The sequence below is a fragment of the Fundulus heteroclitus genome, chromosome 1 (genome assembly GCF_011125445.2).
Source record: "Fundulus heteroclitus isolate FHET01 chromosome 1, MU-UCD_Fhet_4.1, whole genome shotgun sequence".
Classification (NCBI taxonomy): domain Eukaryota; kingdom Metazoa; phylum Chordata; class Actinopteri; order Cyprinodontiformes; family Fundulidae; genus Fundulus; species Fundulus heteroclitus.
This window is the reverse complement of record NC_046361.1, coordinates 4,297,469-4,313,984: the sequence shown is the minus strand read 5'-3', so window position 1 is coordinate 4,313,984 and position 16,516 is coordinate 4,297,469. Positions and strand designations below refer to the sequence as shown.

Sequence of the window (16,516 nt, the reverse complement as noted above, 5' to 3'; positions counted from 1 at the left end):
TCGCAGAGTTAGAGCAGCATATTTTTCATCATTAATTGAGGAGAATAAGAATAATCCTAGATTTCTCTTCAGTACAGTTGCCAAACTTACCCAGAGCCACAGCTCTGTTGATCCATCCATTCTCTTAGCTCTTAGCAGTAATGATTTTATGGGATTCTTCATAAATAAAATTGATTCCATTAAAAATAAAATAATTGGCATCCTCCCAAACATGATTACCTCATCCTCAGTAAGTGAGGCAGCATTGGAGGAATCCTTAGAACCTGCGCAGTGTCTGAACTGTTTAAAAGCAGTAGAGCTTTCTGAGCTATCTAAAATTTTAGCTTCATCTAAACCTTCTACCTGTATGTTAGACCCAATCCCAACCAAGTTGTTTAAGGAGGTATTCCCTCTGATCAGTGGTCCTATTTTAGACATGATTAATCTATCCTTGGTAAATGGATATGTACCACAGGCTTTTAAAGTAGCTGTTATTAAACCTTTACTTAAGAAACCATCTCTTGATCAAGATGAGTTAGTAAATTACAGACCTATATCTAATCTTCTTTAGGGTTCTAAAATTCTAAAATTCTTGAGAAAGTAGTTGCTAATCAACTATGTGAACATTTACAAAGTAATGACCTACTTGAGGAGTTTCAGTCAGGCTTCAGAGCTCATCATAGCACTGAAACAGCTCTGGTGAAGGTCACCAATGATATTCTCATGGCCTCAGATAATGGACTTGTGTCTATACTTGTCCTGTTAGATCTCAGTGCTGCATTTGATACAGTTGATCACAATATTCTCCTACAAAGACTTGAGCATACTGTAGGGATTAAGGGAAAAGCATTAGGCTGGTTTAAATCTTATCTGTCGGACAGATTCCAGTTTGTTCATGTTAATAATAAATCTTCCTCAAACTCTAGGGTCACTTGTGGAGTACCACAGGGTTCAGTCCTTGGACCAATTCTATTTACTATATATATGCTTCCGATTGGCAAAATTATCAGACAGCATGGGATTAATTTCCACTGTTATGCTGATGACACTCAGCTATATTTATCCATAAATCCTGATGAATCCAATCAGTTACTTCGACTTCAGTCATGTCTTGATGACATCAAAAGCTGGATGACTTTAAATTTCCTGCATTTAAATTCTGACAAGACAGAAGTTGTAATCTTTGGGCCAGAGTCTTCAAAAAATAAAGTTCTTAATCAATCCCTTAATCTGGATGGCATTAACTTGGCCTCTGGTAATAAAGTTAAAAATCTTGGTGTTGTTTTCGACCAAGACATGTCATTTAAATCCCATATTAAACAGGTTTCCAGAGTTTCCTTTTTTCACCTCCGGAATATCGCCAAAATTAGAAACATTCTGTCCAGGAGTGATGCTGAAAAACTAGTCCATGCATTTGTTACTTCAAGGCTGGACTATTGTAATTCTTTACTATCAGGAAGTCCACAAAATGCAGTTCGAAGTCTTCAGCTGATTCAAAATGCAGCGGCAAGAGTTCTGATGAAAATCAACAAGAGGGATCATATTTCTCCAATTTTAGCTTCCCTTCATTGGCTTCCTGTTAAATCAAGAATAGAATTTAAAATTCTCCTTCTAACGTATAAAGCCCTTAATAATCAAGCTCCACCATATATCAGAGCTCTGATTACCCCGTATGTTCCTAACAGAGCACTTCGCTCTCAGACTGCAGGTCTGCTGCTGGTTCCTAGAGTCTCTAAAAGTAGAATGGGAGGCAGATCCTTTAGCTATCAGGCTCCTCTCCTGTGGAACCAACTCCCAGTTTTGGTCCGTGAGGCATACACCCTATCTATTTTTAAGACTAATGTTAAAACTTTCCTTTTTGACAAAGCTTATAGTTAGAGTGGCTCATACCCTGAGCTATCTCTATAGTTGTGCTGTGATAGGCCTAGGCTGCTGGAGGACATCAGGGTCTAATTTTCTCACTCTACTGATTTCTACTGTTCTTCAGTCTACTGTTCTCCAGTTTTGCATTGTATTACATTGAAATGACTGTCGTCATTTCAGCTTTTAACTTTTGCTCTCTCTTTTTTTCTTCATAGTAGGTACACCTGGTCTGGCGTTCTGTTAACTGTGACATCATCCAGAGAAGACGGCTCACCCGCTACTTCCATCTAATGTAGAACAGATTACTAGATCAATGTGTGCTTCTGTGCTTTTTTGTTTCTCTTGTTGTGTCTCTGCTCTGTCTTCCGTAACCCCAGTCGGTCGAGGCAGATGACCGTTCATACTGAGCCCGGTTCTGCCGGAGGTTTTTCCTTCCCGTTAATGGGTGGTTTTTCTTCCCACTGTCGCTTCATGCTTGCTCAGTATGAGGGATTGCAGCAAAGCCATGTACAATGCAGATGACTCTTCCTGTGGCTCTACGCTTCCCTAGGAGTGAATGCTGCTTGTCGGGACTTTGATGCAATCAACTGGTTTCCTTATATAGGACATTTTTGACCAATCTGTATAATCTGACCCAATCTGTATAATATGATTGAACTTGACTTTGTAAAGTGCCTTGAGATGACATGTTTCATGATTTGGCGCTATATAAATAAAATTGAATTGAATTGAATTGAATAAAAGTCTAGACAGCGTGTGTTCAGTTCGTGTGGGGCCTGCAGATATGTTAGCTGCCCCTTTTGATCTGACCGTTTTTCACATGCTGATGTCCATTTGCACACGTTTTAGCTACTATGGGGTGTTTGCTTGTACAATCATACACAGCGTAGGGGTGCAGGCTCCTGTAGCTTGTGCTGTTGTTCAAAGTCCTCCAAGCTGTAGAAAGGTCGTGAGCTGAGAAGTTGCTTGTACGGGGCCCAATTGATGTAAGCTTCTTCCTTAGATGTGGAGGAAGCCATGGTCTATTGTTGTTGTATGAGCAACATTTTTTTTTCGCCAGCACACATGTCCTCACAAAAACTGATGTAAGATGTCACAGCATCATTAAATGCACTCCGGTCAGCAAATTAAGCTTAGAAAACAATCAATGAAGTCCGGTCTGTAACAGCTTCCTGGACTCATAAGTCCACTTCCTACCAGTTGTAACCACATACTTAGTAGTTTTTAATTTCTGCCAATAGGTTGAAATGAGATGAAGCAGAGAGTGATCAGAGAGTCCTTAGGCTACTAGAGGATCTGCAAGGTAGGCTTCTTTCAAGATTGTGAAACTGGTCTTGAGTGTTTATATCCCGAGTGGGACATTTTACATGCTGCTTTGATTTTGGAAGTTAATTTAAAAGGTTCCCACTGTTAAAATCTCCAAGAATAATGATAAGTGAGTCTGGGTAGCGGTGCCCCCAGATATATATTTCACAGGGACCATTAAAAATCTCAGGGTGGCACACCAAAAGCCCAAAGCTACACTGCTCAGGGAAACAGTGTGTTTATGGCGCGGCACAATACACAACGTTTGTGTCTACGGTTTCTTTCATGTTCTGGAAATCTCTCCACGCTTTCTTAAGCTAAGCTCTCTTATTTATTGAATCATTAACGTTTGTTAAAGGATTCAACCTAATTCAACGTTCCTGTATTATAAATATATTGTAATGAATGCTTTTACCGCGATTTACTTAACTTTCATTGTCTGTTTTTTTTTTTGTCTCTGAACCTTTTCTGTTCTACATCAGATATAGACTACACCAATTACACAATTATCAGTTTAATCTGGTAGATTAAACTGATAAAGATGAGTAATTAGTAAAATAAAACCAAAAAAGAAAAATATCACTTGAAATCCTTCTCTTGTTGTGCACTAATAAGACCAAGAATTACTGAAGAAAGAACCTGAAAGAGAAAGATTTGACAAAACAGAACGTTCTACAAGTCTCCACTGTTTGAAGAAGGCGGGGCTGATTGAGTGTTTACACCTGGACCCGGGGTAGTTCTAGAGAGGCCTTGCTCCTCAAAACTACCAACAAGCAGATGGATGATCAATTACAGATGAAGCGGTAGAGAGAGACTGATGAAGGAGCTCAGAGAAAACGTAATCGTAGTTTGCCCATTCCTCCTGACAGCAACGCTCCATTTATATATATAATAGACTGAATGATGTAATAAAATTATCTAGTTTAGGATTCAAGCTGAGACCATGAAACGGGAGACATTATTACCTTACTAAAGAAATGAACTTAAACCAGCCACTCACTGTGACACAACATATGCAGCTATAATGAGCTAAATAACCTGTAATTATCAAAACAGATCAAGTGTAATTACCCCAGTACACCTCCACATTTATATTTGGTGCTTTCTTTCAGACGTGGAATTTAGTTAATTGTTTCCCAGTGAGCGTGCATTTATTTCCTCACCTGCAGGTAACTGACAATGCAGAACTGCTCGGGTCTGTCCAGGCCGCATGTGGAGGTGGCGGTCAGGTTGGCAGCCCGTCCAATCAAAAGGTTTCCTGTTGCAGGGTAACAGCTGCCATCAGTGCAGCCATGAGGGCTCGATGGGAGTTCTTGCCCAGCCGCACTCAGAGCTGTCGATAGACACAAAAAAAAAAACACAGTGGCTTGTAATTGTTGCTCATTTACAAGCAATTCTCCATTAAATGATTTGGAAGTGAACACATCAAGAGTATCCGATCTCAATATGTTCATTATTTTTAATTTGTATCAGAGTTTTCCATTAACCAAAACTTGCTCAATCAGATCTAACTTTGAGATCAAGAGCACATGAAAGTGAAGTTGTAAATGGGTTCGACAGAGTTATACAGCCTTGCTCCGAGGTACATCTGACATTTAGAGCAAAATATACAGTCTGTCTTTGATAGAGGGTTAGGGTTAGTTTTTTTTAGAAAACATGGTAAATAAATTGAGACTGTTTCTACTTTTAAATATCTAGATTTTAGTCCTGCCATTATTCTACTGTAAAACCAAAACCAGTTACATATATTTTTATGTACCTATAATCCATCATGGTGATGCTCTCTATACTAGTGCATCTGTTGACTGTCTGGATGCTTAATAGTGTGAACCATGTGCCACTGAGTTTTATTACTAACTCAGGCCCCTTTACTCCTCACTGCACACTCTATGCTAAAGCTGATTGGATGTCCCTGTGTGCCCATCAAGTCGGATATTGGTAGTTCATTGTTTATGACGCCATTTTGGGCATCACCTCATCTTGTCTGTCTTGTCTATTAACAAAAAAATAATAAAATGGATGCCACAACTACTGATCAGTGAATGTTTTGTAATTTGTTTTTCCCAAAGAGCGAACTCAACCAGACACGAAGTCTTTCTGGTTCACAGCGGCCAATGCTTGGAATCAACTACAAACGGATAATCACCTCGAAGCTGTGGTGACACTGACGGAGTTTAAAGATCTGTTGATATCGCTGCAGTCTCCCATGTTTGTGTGCAAGTATTTTATATGACCGACGTTTTTCATGTAAATTGTATTCATTAATAATCACCATTCTATTGTCATTGCAACATACAGTCCAATGAAATTTGTTTTCTGCATATAATCCATCCCCTTGGTGAGCAGTGGGCTGCCATGGTGTGGCCCCTGGGGAGCACTCTGGGGTTAAGGGTCTTGCTCAGGGAGCCAGAGTGGCAGTCTGTGGGAGTTGAACCCAGAACCTTTGGGACACAAGCAATGCTCTAACCACTAGGCCACCACTCCCCTGCTGCTGTGTTCTTGGCCAGGTTTCTCTTATAAAAGAGATCTCAGTGGGTTGTGAAAAGGCCAAGTAAAATAGAAACACCCTCAGCTCCAGCTAAATAACTCAGAGGACACAAAATGCCCAATGTTCCTACTCAGCTAGAAAGACTGTGTGTTTAAATACAGTGCAGAACAGCTTTATACAGTCATTGTATATCCTGTGGTAAGTTATTCCACAGCTGCTGTAGGTGGTTTCCCAGTACTAGATTATTGGCACTAAATCAAAGATGACGTGCTATGTGTGGACAGGTGATATCTTGTCCAAAGACTGAATCAGGTATATTCTCATTAAGATAGGATGTCACAGACAATCTTTGGTCCCAGCAGGGTTCCTTCAGAGAAGACATGGAGTCAACACTATGGCTCCTAACACCATAGGGCCACAGGCTAAGCCAGCATGTCTCTACACAACATTTCAGCTCACAGATGCAGAGACACATGAAACGGCTCTTTAAAGCAAATGATGAAGCCAAGGTCAAGAAGCAAAAGAAGCATGAGATCCATATCAGACATTTCCCCTATACTATACATGCACAGCTGCAGCTACTAAAATCACCTGGCAACTGGAAATGGACAGTTTTCAGCTTGATAGGCCTTAGATCGTTTCTGTCCCATTTTACGAACGATAATCACACCATACTAAATGCCACTGGGTCAGACTGACAGCAGCACCATTTGGTATAGAAGTAGTTACTGAGTAAAGAAGACTTTTAAGTTAGGTAGTTTCAGCATCAGTGAGGTGTTTAGAACACAGTCAGGAGAAGCACAGAAGTTTTTTCTTTCTACAACATAGCAGCAACTGCTTCAGGCAGGGAGGGAGAGAGCAAGATTCAAGCAAATAACAACGTGGAGTGTAGTAAAGCTGCTCTGTTTTATCAATTTCAGCTTTCAACTTGTGGCCATGATGGACCATGAAAGACTTTGAAATGCTGGCAGCCTTTTGGGCACATCAGGGGTTAAGGTCAGGCTAGATAATCTCTTGGGAATTGACACAAAGACTGCTGCGTTTGTAAAGCTAACCACTAGGGGTGTGTGGGAATGCGTCCAGCTCATGAAATGATGAAGTGTTATGTTCGGGGGAATAAGACATGATGACATTTTCAAAGATATTTTTGGGGAAAACTGAGAATCTAAACATTTTGTTTACACAGATTAAAATTTTGACTTTGAGGGCTGGCCCAATTCATTACATAACCATTGATATTGACTGCAATAATCCATCATCACCAATATTCCTGCCAAATGAGCTCTGTAATAAAAAGGTTGATGTGCACTAAAAGTGAGAAATTAGACTGGGTTAGAATAGGCGTAATTAGTTAAGGTTAGCATTAGTCTAACATTTGTGAAGTAAAACTAAATTTCAACACGCCATTCTAATAAAATGTAAATAAAATAGAAACTAATCCTCCACCTCACGTCTTGCTGGATGAATTAGAAATTAGCTTTAACTTATAATTAAGTTATTCTGAGTCAGCATTCAGGTTTTACAGCTAACTTCAGCCTAGTTTATCCCGCTTCCACCTGGCTCCATTTCAGCGCTTGGCTCTGCTGCTGCTGAAAGTGAATGGAGCGGTGTCCTCTGTGGCAAACCCTGTTGTCTTATGAATGAGGCTGGCCGACGGACCTGGACCACCAGGCAGTTTAAGAGTTTAAACAGACGTGATCATCCTCATATTAGACAAGCAATGTTCAAACAATCACGTGGGCTGTGACACCACAGGAGAATGTGTCATTTCCTGTTGTAACCCACTAACTGAACGATGAGTTAACAACACTCTTTCACTTTTTAACATATGTTCAACATCTCTGTTTCCCCGATTAGGTGGCTGTAAATGAGACGGAGCCACCTGGATCTGCTCGTGCTTGGGTTCTCAAAGCACAGGGGCTGTTTCTGTCGAGAGGTCTAGTTTGGCACGAAACATGTGGAGAACCGGCATCCGTATGTGCCGCCAACTAAAATACACGTTCAGTCAGAGGTTCCACATGGAACGAGCTCAGAAGTCTACCCTGGAACCCCCCTTCCCCTCTGACATCTGCGGATGCTTTCTGAACTGTTGGCCGGCTGATAACATCAAGGACAATGGCCTCTGGAGAGCGTTCACGGAAATATAAACACTTTCACCCAAACAGACACACATAACTAATGCTTATATAAACTGATGAACTTACACGCGACTAATCTCAAATGTTTACCTTCTGCTATATGTGTCTCGTCTTTTTTGTGCTTTTTGTGCAAGAGGTTTTTGATATCTCAAACTGTATCCTGTAATAGGATAAAGTATGAGGTATGTTTTTTTTCCTCTCACCTTCCTTTTTCTGTGGCCTCTATTTTTCCACAGAGTAATGGCAGCGCCCTGTGGGCACCGTGTAAGGCGGTTGTCCTTGGCAGCAAGGCCTCAGTAAATCGTCTCCCCCTGTAAATGTTTGTGATGTTTGTTTGTTTGTTATGTTATGGCGGTTGTACAGTAACAGCAATTTCCCTCTGGGATTATTAAAGTATATCTGATTCTGATGACAGATAATAAAGTCTGGAATTATAGAGTTATGTTCAAATCAGGTTGCTAAAAGCCTCAGCTCACTAATAACCAAGGCAGCCACTGTGACAGCGGCCGGTAGCAGCAGCGTGTAGATTCAACTATGGCTGATGCTAACCAGCCAATAGGGAGCAGTTCTCCGTTTAAGACCCGTCCCCTCCTCATTTGCATAATGAGGCTGAAATACATACAGCAATGGAAAAAGGACAGGCAGAGATACAATAACTAGTGTTCAAGAAATAAATGCGGTAAAATATAGAAAGGAAGAAAAAGACAGACAAAGATATTAAAAACATACACAGAAAATAAATACAATTGACAACCAAGTAATAAATAAAGTTGACGATTATAATGAAAAATAAATAGATAAGGTGATTAATAAAAAGAGGAATAAGAGGTATTTACATTTATATCTCATTGTATAGTTTAATTATTGCTTACAATTATTTATTTGCTTATTCTTTCCATTTATTGTATACCAATTTATTTATTGAGCAAGTATTTTTTTTTGAATATGTCAGAATCAGTATTCCATACTTTCCTGGTCTACATTTGTGAAAAATTGCGAGCGATTATGAGCTTTAAAATGTCATACATGCACTATATAACTTTGTAGCATCTTCACTTTGATCAATAAGTTTAAAAATGAACAAAACTGAGTTCATGTGACCCACTAAAATTAGTCAGTTGTATTTAAATTAAGAAGATAAAAACGTTATCTACCACAGGGAAGATACCGACTGGAAAAACCTGTCAATACAGCCCCACTTCAGAGTCTTGGTCTTTCCAAATAGTTTGTTTGATTTTCTTTTTAAAAAAAAGAATATTTCAGTTTTAAATATTTAGTTACCACAGCTTTTTTATGGCACAAAACGTCTCCTTGCAGTCTTTATTTTCTCTTCTTTTCTTGAAATCACTCTTGTAAGCTTACATCCCATCCAGTCATATCTTTGTAATTTAAGTTTCCCAATCAAACAACAATGCGCTATGCTTTAAAAGAAAGACATGCAAAGTTCTACAGCAAAGAATGGCAGATGATGGAATATCTTAAAAGAACTTCATCTGCTGATCTAGAGGCAATCGAGAGGCAGACGTGCTGAGGCACGATAGGCAAAGTCATGGATGGTTAGAAATGGAATAAAAGGCATCTTCTGTGGAAAATATGACTGTAGCTACACACTCTCTGCTCCACATTAGCAGCACCTCTCCACCTGCTTAATGACGCAATTATCTGTTCAGAAACATTAAGTTAGAAAGGAATGCCTTCAAATGTGTGTCATTTTTTTAATTTGAGCATTTTAAAGACAATTAAAATATAACAGCCTGTCTTGTGTCATATCAATGTTTTTTCACTCAAGTTAATACCTGGTATTATTAAAATTCTTCACTATGAAGATGGTTTAAAACAGTGACGTGCGGTAGGGTTCATAGCTGGTGAGGCACTGACGTCATCAGAGTCAGATTTACAAATATATACACTCTACAGAGTAGACTCATTGCAAAGTGCTGAAGGAGACTGATTGAGCCAAATAAATTCACCAAGAGACATGGAAAAATATTGATTCCTTGATGGAAAAAAAAAAACTAAATTATTTGTCATTTGATTGGTAACAGTTTATGAGATATGATGGATTTCTGCATTTGTAACACATTCTGCATTTGTAACACATTCTAAAACTATAACCCACATTACGCACATTTCATTACAAACACAAAACATGAATAATTATCGCTGTCTTACCTCTACTTATAAATGTTAATGCGGCGCTCTTTCTGAACAAAAATATTAAAACTTTCCGGTAAAAGTTCTTTTTATCTTCTTCAGTTTTAAAAGTCTCTCAGTCTCAGTTGAGCTCACTGCCAGGGAGGAAAGCCTTCCTTGATCAGTCCTGTTCCGGCTGTATGTTTAGTCTTTTTAGTGCTTTACTTGTTTAGCAAAACTCGCTAATAATACATCCATAACTTGCTGTCACTCTACAGTTTTAGGATCAGGAGCGGTGCCCCTTGAGCGCCCCCTGCCTACAGGCCAAGGAACTGCAGGCCTCACCTACAACCACTTCTCTGCCGGTTATGATCGTCCAGCAGCACGAAAACATGTTACCTGCACACAGTTTGATGACCAAAACACAATTCGTAATCCACATATATTAAATTGTGGAAAATCAGTTCATAACTGTTTGAACAATTGAATTTATGATCTAGAGACAGGAAGATGCATTCACAGAATGGAAGCCAGCGCAGTTAACATGGGATTGCGCAATCCCAGGGGAGGCCAAGCTCGCTGCGGCCTCACCGGCTTCGCTATCAAGCGTCACCAAGGATTTACATGAAAAATAGCAAAAAGTCTGCGATTTTAAAGAGAATATGATAAAAAAAACTGAGGAAATTAGATAAAAAAAGAAGAACTTTTATTACAAATGACTGAGTGAATCACAATTTGTATTATGTTGTCATTATTATATTTTCTTTTTTTCCATGATGACAAGTGAGGCCTGGCCTTAATTGCCTCCCCTGACTGCACGTCACTGGTTTAAAACATTGTTTAGGTCACTGAAAATGTCTAAGGTTAATGGTGTCCAGCTCTTGTATTCTGTGTTCTGAGGGGTAGAATGGACAGGAATTATAAAATACTTTTTTTGGGACTTTCGATAACAACACAGAAGCATTCTGATGAAGATTTAGGTGTTTTTGTCTTTTATCCCATTCTGAGATTCGAACCCAGAACCTTTCTGCTGCATGGCAACAGTAGTACAAACTATTTTTATTTGTCTTTGTAAAAGATGAAGAACCAAAGTTAGTCGCAATGGTTGCACATTGCTAGCAGCAAAAAACAGTTTTCAAACCCTCTGTGTGAGCTGCCAACTGAAGATGAAGTTTTATTTTAGAAGTAGACCATGAATTACATTTTTAAACAAAGTATTTGGATCATGCAAAAATATAAGGCACTACTGTAAATATTTATGGGAGGCTTTTATTTTAGCAGGTTTGAGAATAAATAAAATCAATTATGAAATTTGTTCATTTCCGAATGGAGAGGGGTGGAAATTAGGAACCCCAGACTTATCAGCATGTTCCTCTGGATACAGAGTGCTATTTTTAGTCTAAACACGACTTTTATAAATTGTAAATTTAAGTGTACAAGAGTACAAAAGTCACAATAGAACAGTGCAGTGGCAATATTCATTTCTGGGGGAGTTTAACAGGAACATCCACACTGCCGTGCATGAAGACCCAAAGAAAAAACTGGCAAGCACACTAGCAGTAACTGACTAAAGACGCTTCAGGGTATTTTCCATCACTCAGAGACATTATGTAGGGAATTACTTATACAGCAGCAGCATGAATCAGCACACACATCAACGCTTCAAAAGACTGTCTTTAAAACCAATCCAAATGAGAATCATAAATCTTGGCCTACAGTTATTTGACTTATTTAAACTGTGGCTGCACTTAGTGAGGAAGTCAAACCTTTGAGACATCATGAAAAACTGTCAGGCAGACTGTAAGGTCAGGCCAGGTGAGATGGCTGAAGCAGGCTAAAAAGACTTGTACAGTTCATGCAATGTGAACACAGCAAAACTAGGTTTTAGCAACAACAACAAAAAAAGATATTTTGAGAACTTATCTTCTTTATAATTCCTTTAATAAAATCTTGACAACTGGTATGTGTGGGTGTTTGTGTGTTATACATGGTTGGAAGAGATTCTTTATGGGGGAGTGGTGGCCTAGTGGTTAGAGCAGTGCGCTTGCGCTCTGAGAAGGATGCAAGTATCCGGTCCGATCCCAGCTGCCTGCACTCTGGGTCCCTGAGCAAGACCCTTAACCCCTGATTGCACCACAGTGGCAGCCCACTGCTCACCAAAGGGGATGGGTTAAATGCAGAAGTGAATTTCTCCATTGTGAGATAAATAAAGTATCAATTATTATTGTTATTTATTCAGTTTACCTAAAAAGAAAGCGATTACACAGGAAATGACTTTACAACTACATACTGCAAAAAAGGAACCTAAAAGTAAAGTGTCTTGAAATTTTGTGAAAAATTCTTGAAATGAGTGTATTTATCCTTGATTTGAGCAGGCAATGTTAAATTGTCTAATGGAATAAGATTTTTGCACTTAAAATAGGACCAACTCGTCTCCATCATATTATTTCAAGTGCAGTATAACTAATTATCTTATTTTAGGGGTCAAAATATTAATTCCACTGATAGATCATCTTATTTACCAGCTCATATCAAGGACAAATACACTCATTTCAAGAAATTATATACTTTTAGTTCCCTTTTTGCAGTGTGTTTTCTTGTCATTATAGACAAATGAAACTATTATTAAGATTTTTCTCTTGATTTTTCTAACAATTGCACCCTAAAAAAAATTATATTCAAGTCTAAAATCCTCTTTGAGGCAAGAAAGCAGTTCTAGTTCTGAGGTAATTTTCTGTGGAATCGTCTTATCTTTTTCATTAAACTGAATGAAGTCTCTTCCAATCATGTATAACACACACACACACACACACACACACACACACACACACACACACACACACACACAAAGTAAATGCCTTGGCTGGAATTCAAGTACAAGGTTCAATGTGAAGGATTTTCTAAATTCCTGTGAAACCTTAGCAGCAGCCGACCGGCTGGAACGACTAACGTTTCAGATTCACCCTTCAGGAAATATGATAAATTCCACAAGATCGGGCAGCAGTGTTGCCCCACTACATGTAGAGTTATCTATTTCAAATTGAACAATCACCAGAGGGGGCAACATGCTGAGAAATGTGTGGACGGCAGACACAGATGGGACACACCCTGACCAAACAGAAAACACAACTCAGTGCAGCCATGAGACTCCTGCAGGAACCACGGATACTAGAAAAATAATAACAAGGTCAGTTTCAACTTTTATCTGGGTTGAGGCTGGAAGTATCGCACCGTGGTCCCTCCCTCCTATTCAAACAGCCCAGACAAATATTACAGAGGCTGACTGAGAACTACAACAGTGTTTCACCTGACCTCGCTCTGTAGGTATTAGTTTACACACCAGGTTCACTCTCTGGTCAAACAACCCGGCTAAAAGCACCATAAAACTCACTATATAGAAATTCTCCATCCCCTGAAGAAGAAAAAAACCTGTATTTTATTTTCTTTTATTTTTACAGAACAAAGGCAACAATGAGGAGACAAGTACCAACATCATGAAGCCTATGATTTAATCATAAAAATATGCATAAAATAAGCACCAGACAACAGAAGAGAAGCAGAGACTGACACAGAAACTATGTGGAAGATGCAATTAATTTTATTTTTGAATTAGTGCCTCCATTTCTTCTGTTTGTTTTGCATCACTTAAATGTTTCACCACCACACAGGTTGTTGCTGGTGGGCAATATTCTCACTGATTGAGAGAGCGATAGGGGTATCCTTCAGAAGTGTGTAACAATCTCCTCTCTGTCTCCGGCTCTCTGTCTAGACATGTACCCCTCAGCTTTTCTCATAATTTAGCCTCAGTTTTAATTACTAAGTTAATGTTTCGACACAGACCACACACACAAGGGGAGTTGCTGAAAGTCCGCGTATATTACAAGCTTCGTGTCTACTTTCTGTCAAATGGATTTCTTCAAATCTGCTAAACCGAGTTGTATTTGAATAGTGTTAAGACAGGTAGTTACAAGGCTAAACCACTGTGAAACGCCCATGACGTTTCAGAGGCAGACTTCTAGCCTCTGAGATATCCAAAATGGATTCAGATGTTATAAAGTCAACATGTGAACAGTACTGCAAGTTTATCTTAACAACAGAGATTGTGGTTCATGGTACAAATTTGTTTTCTGCTTGCTTAGCACATTTTCTCCAATAAATTGACTCAATCATGAAGCAGCAAGGAAAGATAGGAAAAAGGTGGATATATACAGTACATAAGCAGGCACATCAGTATCATACCACATAGTTATAGATCTGCCAGTTTAACAGTTTGCCTTTAGAAAAATTAATTTACTGCACAAATTGTCTGAAGAACCTAAAGCTACGACCCTGTTTCTGAATAAAAAGCCCAAATGTGAAACTAGAGTAGAAGACAGGAAACAAACCAAGAGTAAAAATAGTAATTTTTCTACGTAGTGACAGTTCTCCAATCAAACGTTTTAATTCAAAGGTGTGTTATACCCTTTTAAACTCTACACTTGATTCATTTTAGAGGAACGGCACACACCTGCATGTGAGAAATAACCTCTATGAGTATGCTCTACCCAAGGAAGGTCTAATATTTATAATAAATACTTGAAGTTTAAGGGACGGAATAACACAGCGATTCAGAACTGTGACGTTTTAGGTGGATGGTCATGTCTTGGTAAGTCTGTAGTTGTGCCATACACTTTCAATTTTAAGATGATAGACTGAACTCTAGATGTAGAAAACTTGGGATATTGTGTTATAAGCACCTCTTTCTTTGAGTTGCTCCACAGCTTTATCCCTGACCTGTCAGCTGATCCTTGGTCTTCTCTAATAATAAACAGATCTATGTTGTACCACCCCCTCCTTCCTCACATATGCAACACCACACTAGGGTCTTTGGATTTGGCCGATGGGCCTTGTGGGCATGTGGGGGGCACCATTCAGTGCCCCTCCTTTTGTCATACCAGTCCCCGTCCTACACAAATTTTTTAAAAGCACCTATGGCTTTGGAGTTGGGGTGAGGGAGATTCTGCTATCAACAAGCAATGGCGTTTTCAAACACATCAGCCACAACCACAAATTGAATGCATTTGAAACACATCTGCATTCGTCACAACACTTTACATTGTCACAGACACACACACTGAAACACTACGGGGAGGGGCTGTAGTCAGGGGCACAGAGTGGTCCTCTGCAGCCCCAGTCCAGTTGTGACTGGGGGTGGCCTGGGGGACTCTGGTGGTGCCATGGGAATGCCTGGCAGGAGGCTGCCCGGCTAAGTGGTGTGTTGTCTGTGTGGATGCTCGGGTCACGTCCCAGGGAGGGTGCCCCCCCCCATCTGGTGGCCCATGGCTCCCGGAGGTGTGCTGGGTTGGCTGGAGGCCGTAGGGGCTGCACTAGACGGTGGTGGGAACCCCTCCCACTTGACTTCTCAGGGACTGGCCCTCCAGGGTGAAATAAACAATACCTACCCTACCTTGGTCCTTCCAAGTTCCGTCAGCTGTGGTGAGCAGGTGCTTGCCCGGCGTTTTACGGGCTCCCCCTATTTGGTGTCATGAGGGTTTGGGCGCACCCTGGGCCGGCGGGGGTTCAGTCCTTGGGCTTGACCTGCGCTGCTGTGGGTGGCAGTTTTGCTGGGTTGGTGAGTTGGGGGTGGGGGGCTTTTTCCTGGTGCTGGCACTCCTGTGCCTCACTGGTGACGTGTATGGCTGCCTTAGGGTGCATCAGGCAGTGTTGAGCTACCACAGCCTTCTGGGGCCGGGTATACCTGCCGTTTGTTGTTCCTGGGTGCTGAGGATGGCAAGCTTTATACAACTCTCGCCACCCTCACTCGCACTCACATTAACATATTTATTTCTGCACATCACTCTCTTTCCTGATCAGGTGACTTCTGAATGTAGTTGGTACCAGTAGCAGTGAATTTTATTTAGGGGTATCAGTTTGGTATGAGAAGTGTGGGTTCTCTTTTGGTTTTCCGGCTTCCTCCCACAGTCCAAAAACATGACTGTTAGGTTAATTGGCCTCTCTAAATTGTCCTTAGGTGTGAGTATGGTTGTTTGTCCCGTTGTCTTGCCTATTGACAGCTGGAGATAGGCACCAGCACCCCTCATGACCCTAACAGGGACAAGCGTGTAGGAAAATGGATGGATGTTAAAGCAGCAATCTGCATAAACCAGGGTTGGACTCGAAACCAGGAGCTTCTTGCTGCAAGGCAACAGTACTACCCACTGCACCACTGTGCAGCCCTTTACTGCTTTAATATTTTCAACAAAAATGAACCAGCTATAGATGGTTTCTCTGATCTTTGTCCCTTCTATAATGCAGATGAGATCTTAGAATTATTTCTCCGTATATCAAAGGTTTTCAAATGTTAGACTTTAGTCATTCCCCTATCAAATCAATCACGTCCCTCTCATATTGTGGGCTTAACACGATTGAACCGGTGTAAAGGTAAGGCCAGCTTGGGTTACACTCAGTCATCCTTCTTCTTTAGACCATAAACTGTAACCTCCCATAACATACTGGTTAGAGCGCAGTGCACCAATCAGACCTTTACAGATCAGATACATTTTTAGTTGTAATGGCACTGAGTGTGGTTTCTTGACAACATAGTATGTTCCACACACAAATAGCCGTACTG

The 16,516-nt window shown here is 40.2% G+C and overlaps 1 protein-coding gene across 2 annotated transcripts in view; it reads right to left on the bottom strand.

Moving 5' to 3' along the window:
* Positions 1 to 16,516, bottom strand: part of lamb2l (laminin, beta 2-like) — a 94,445-nt gene that overhangs the window by 57,026 nt on the left and 20,903 nt on the right. For both annotated transcript variants that reach the window (XM_021324962.2, XM_021324963.2), the window contains exon 3: positions 4,311 to 4,480. In XM_021324962.2, the coding sequence (XP_021180637.2) occupies positions 4,311 to 4,480 (170 nt within the window). The remainder of the gene's footprint in view (positions 1 to 4,310; positions 4,481 to 16,516) is intronic.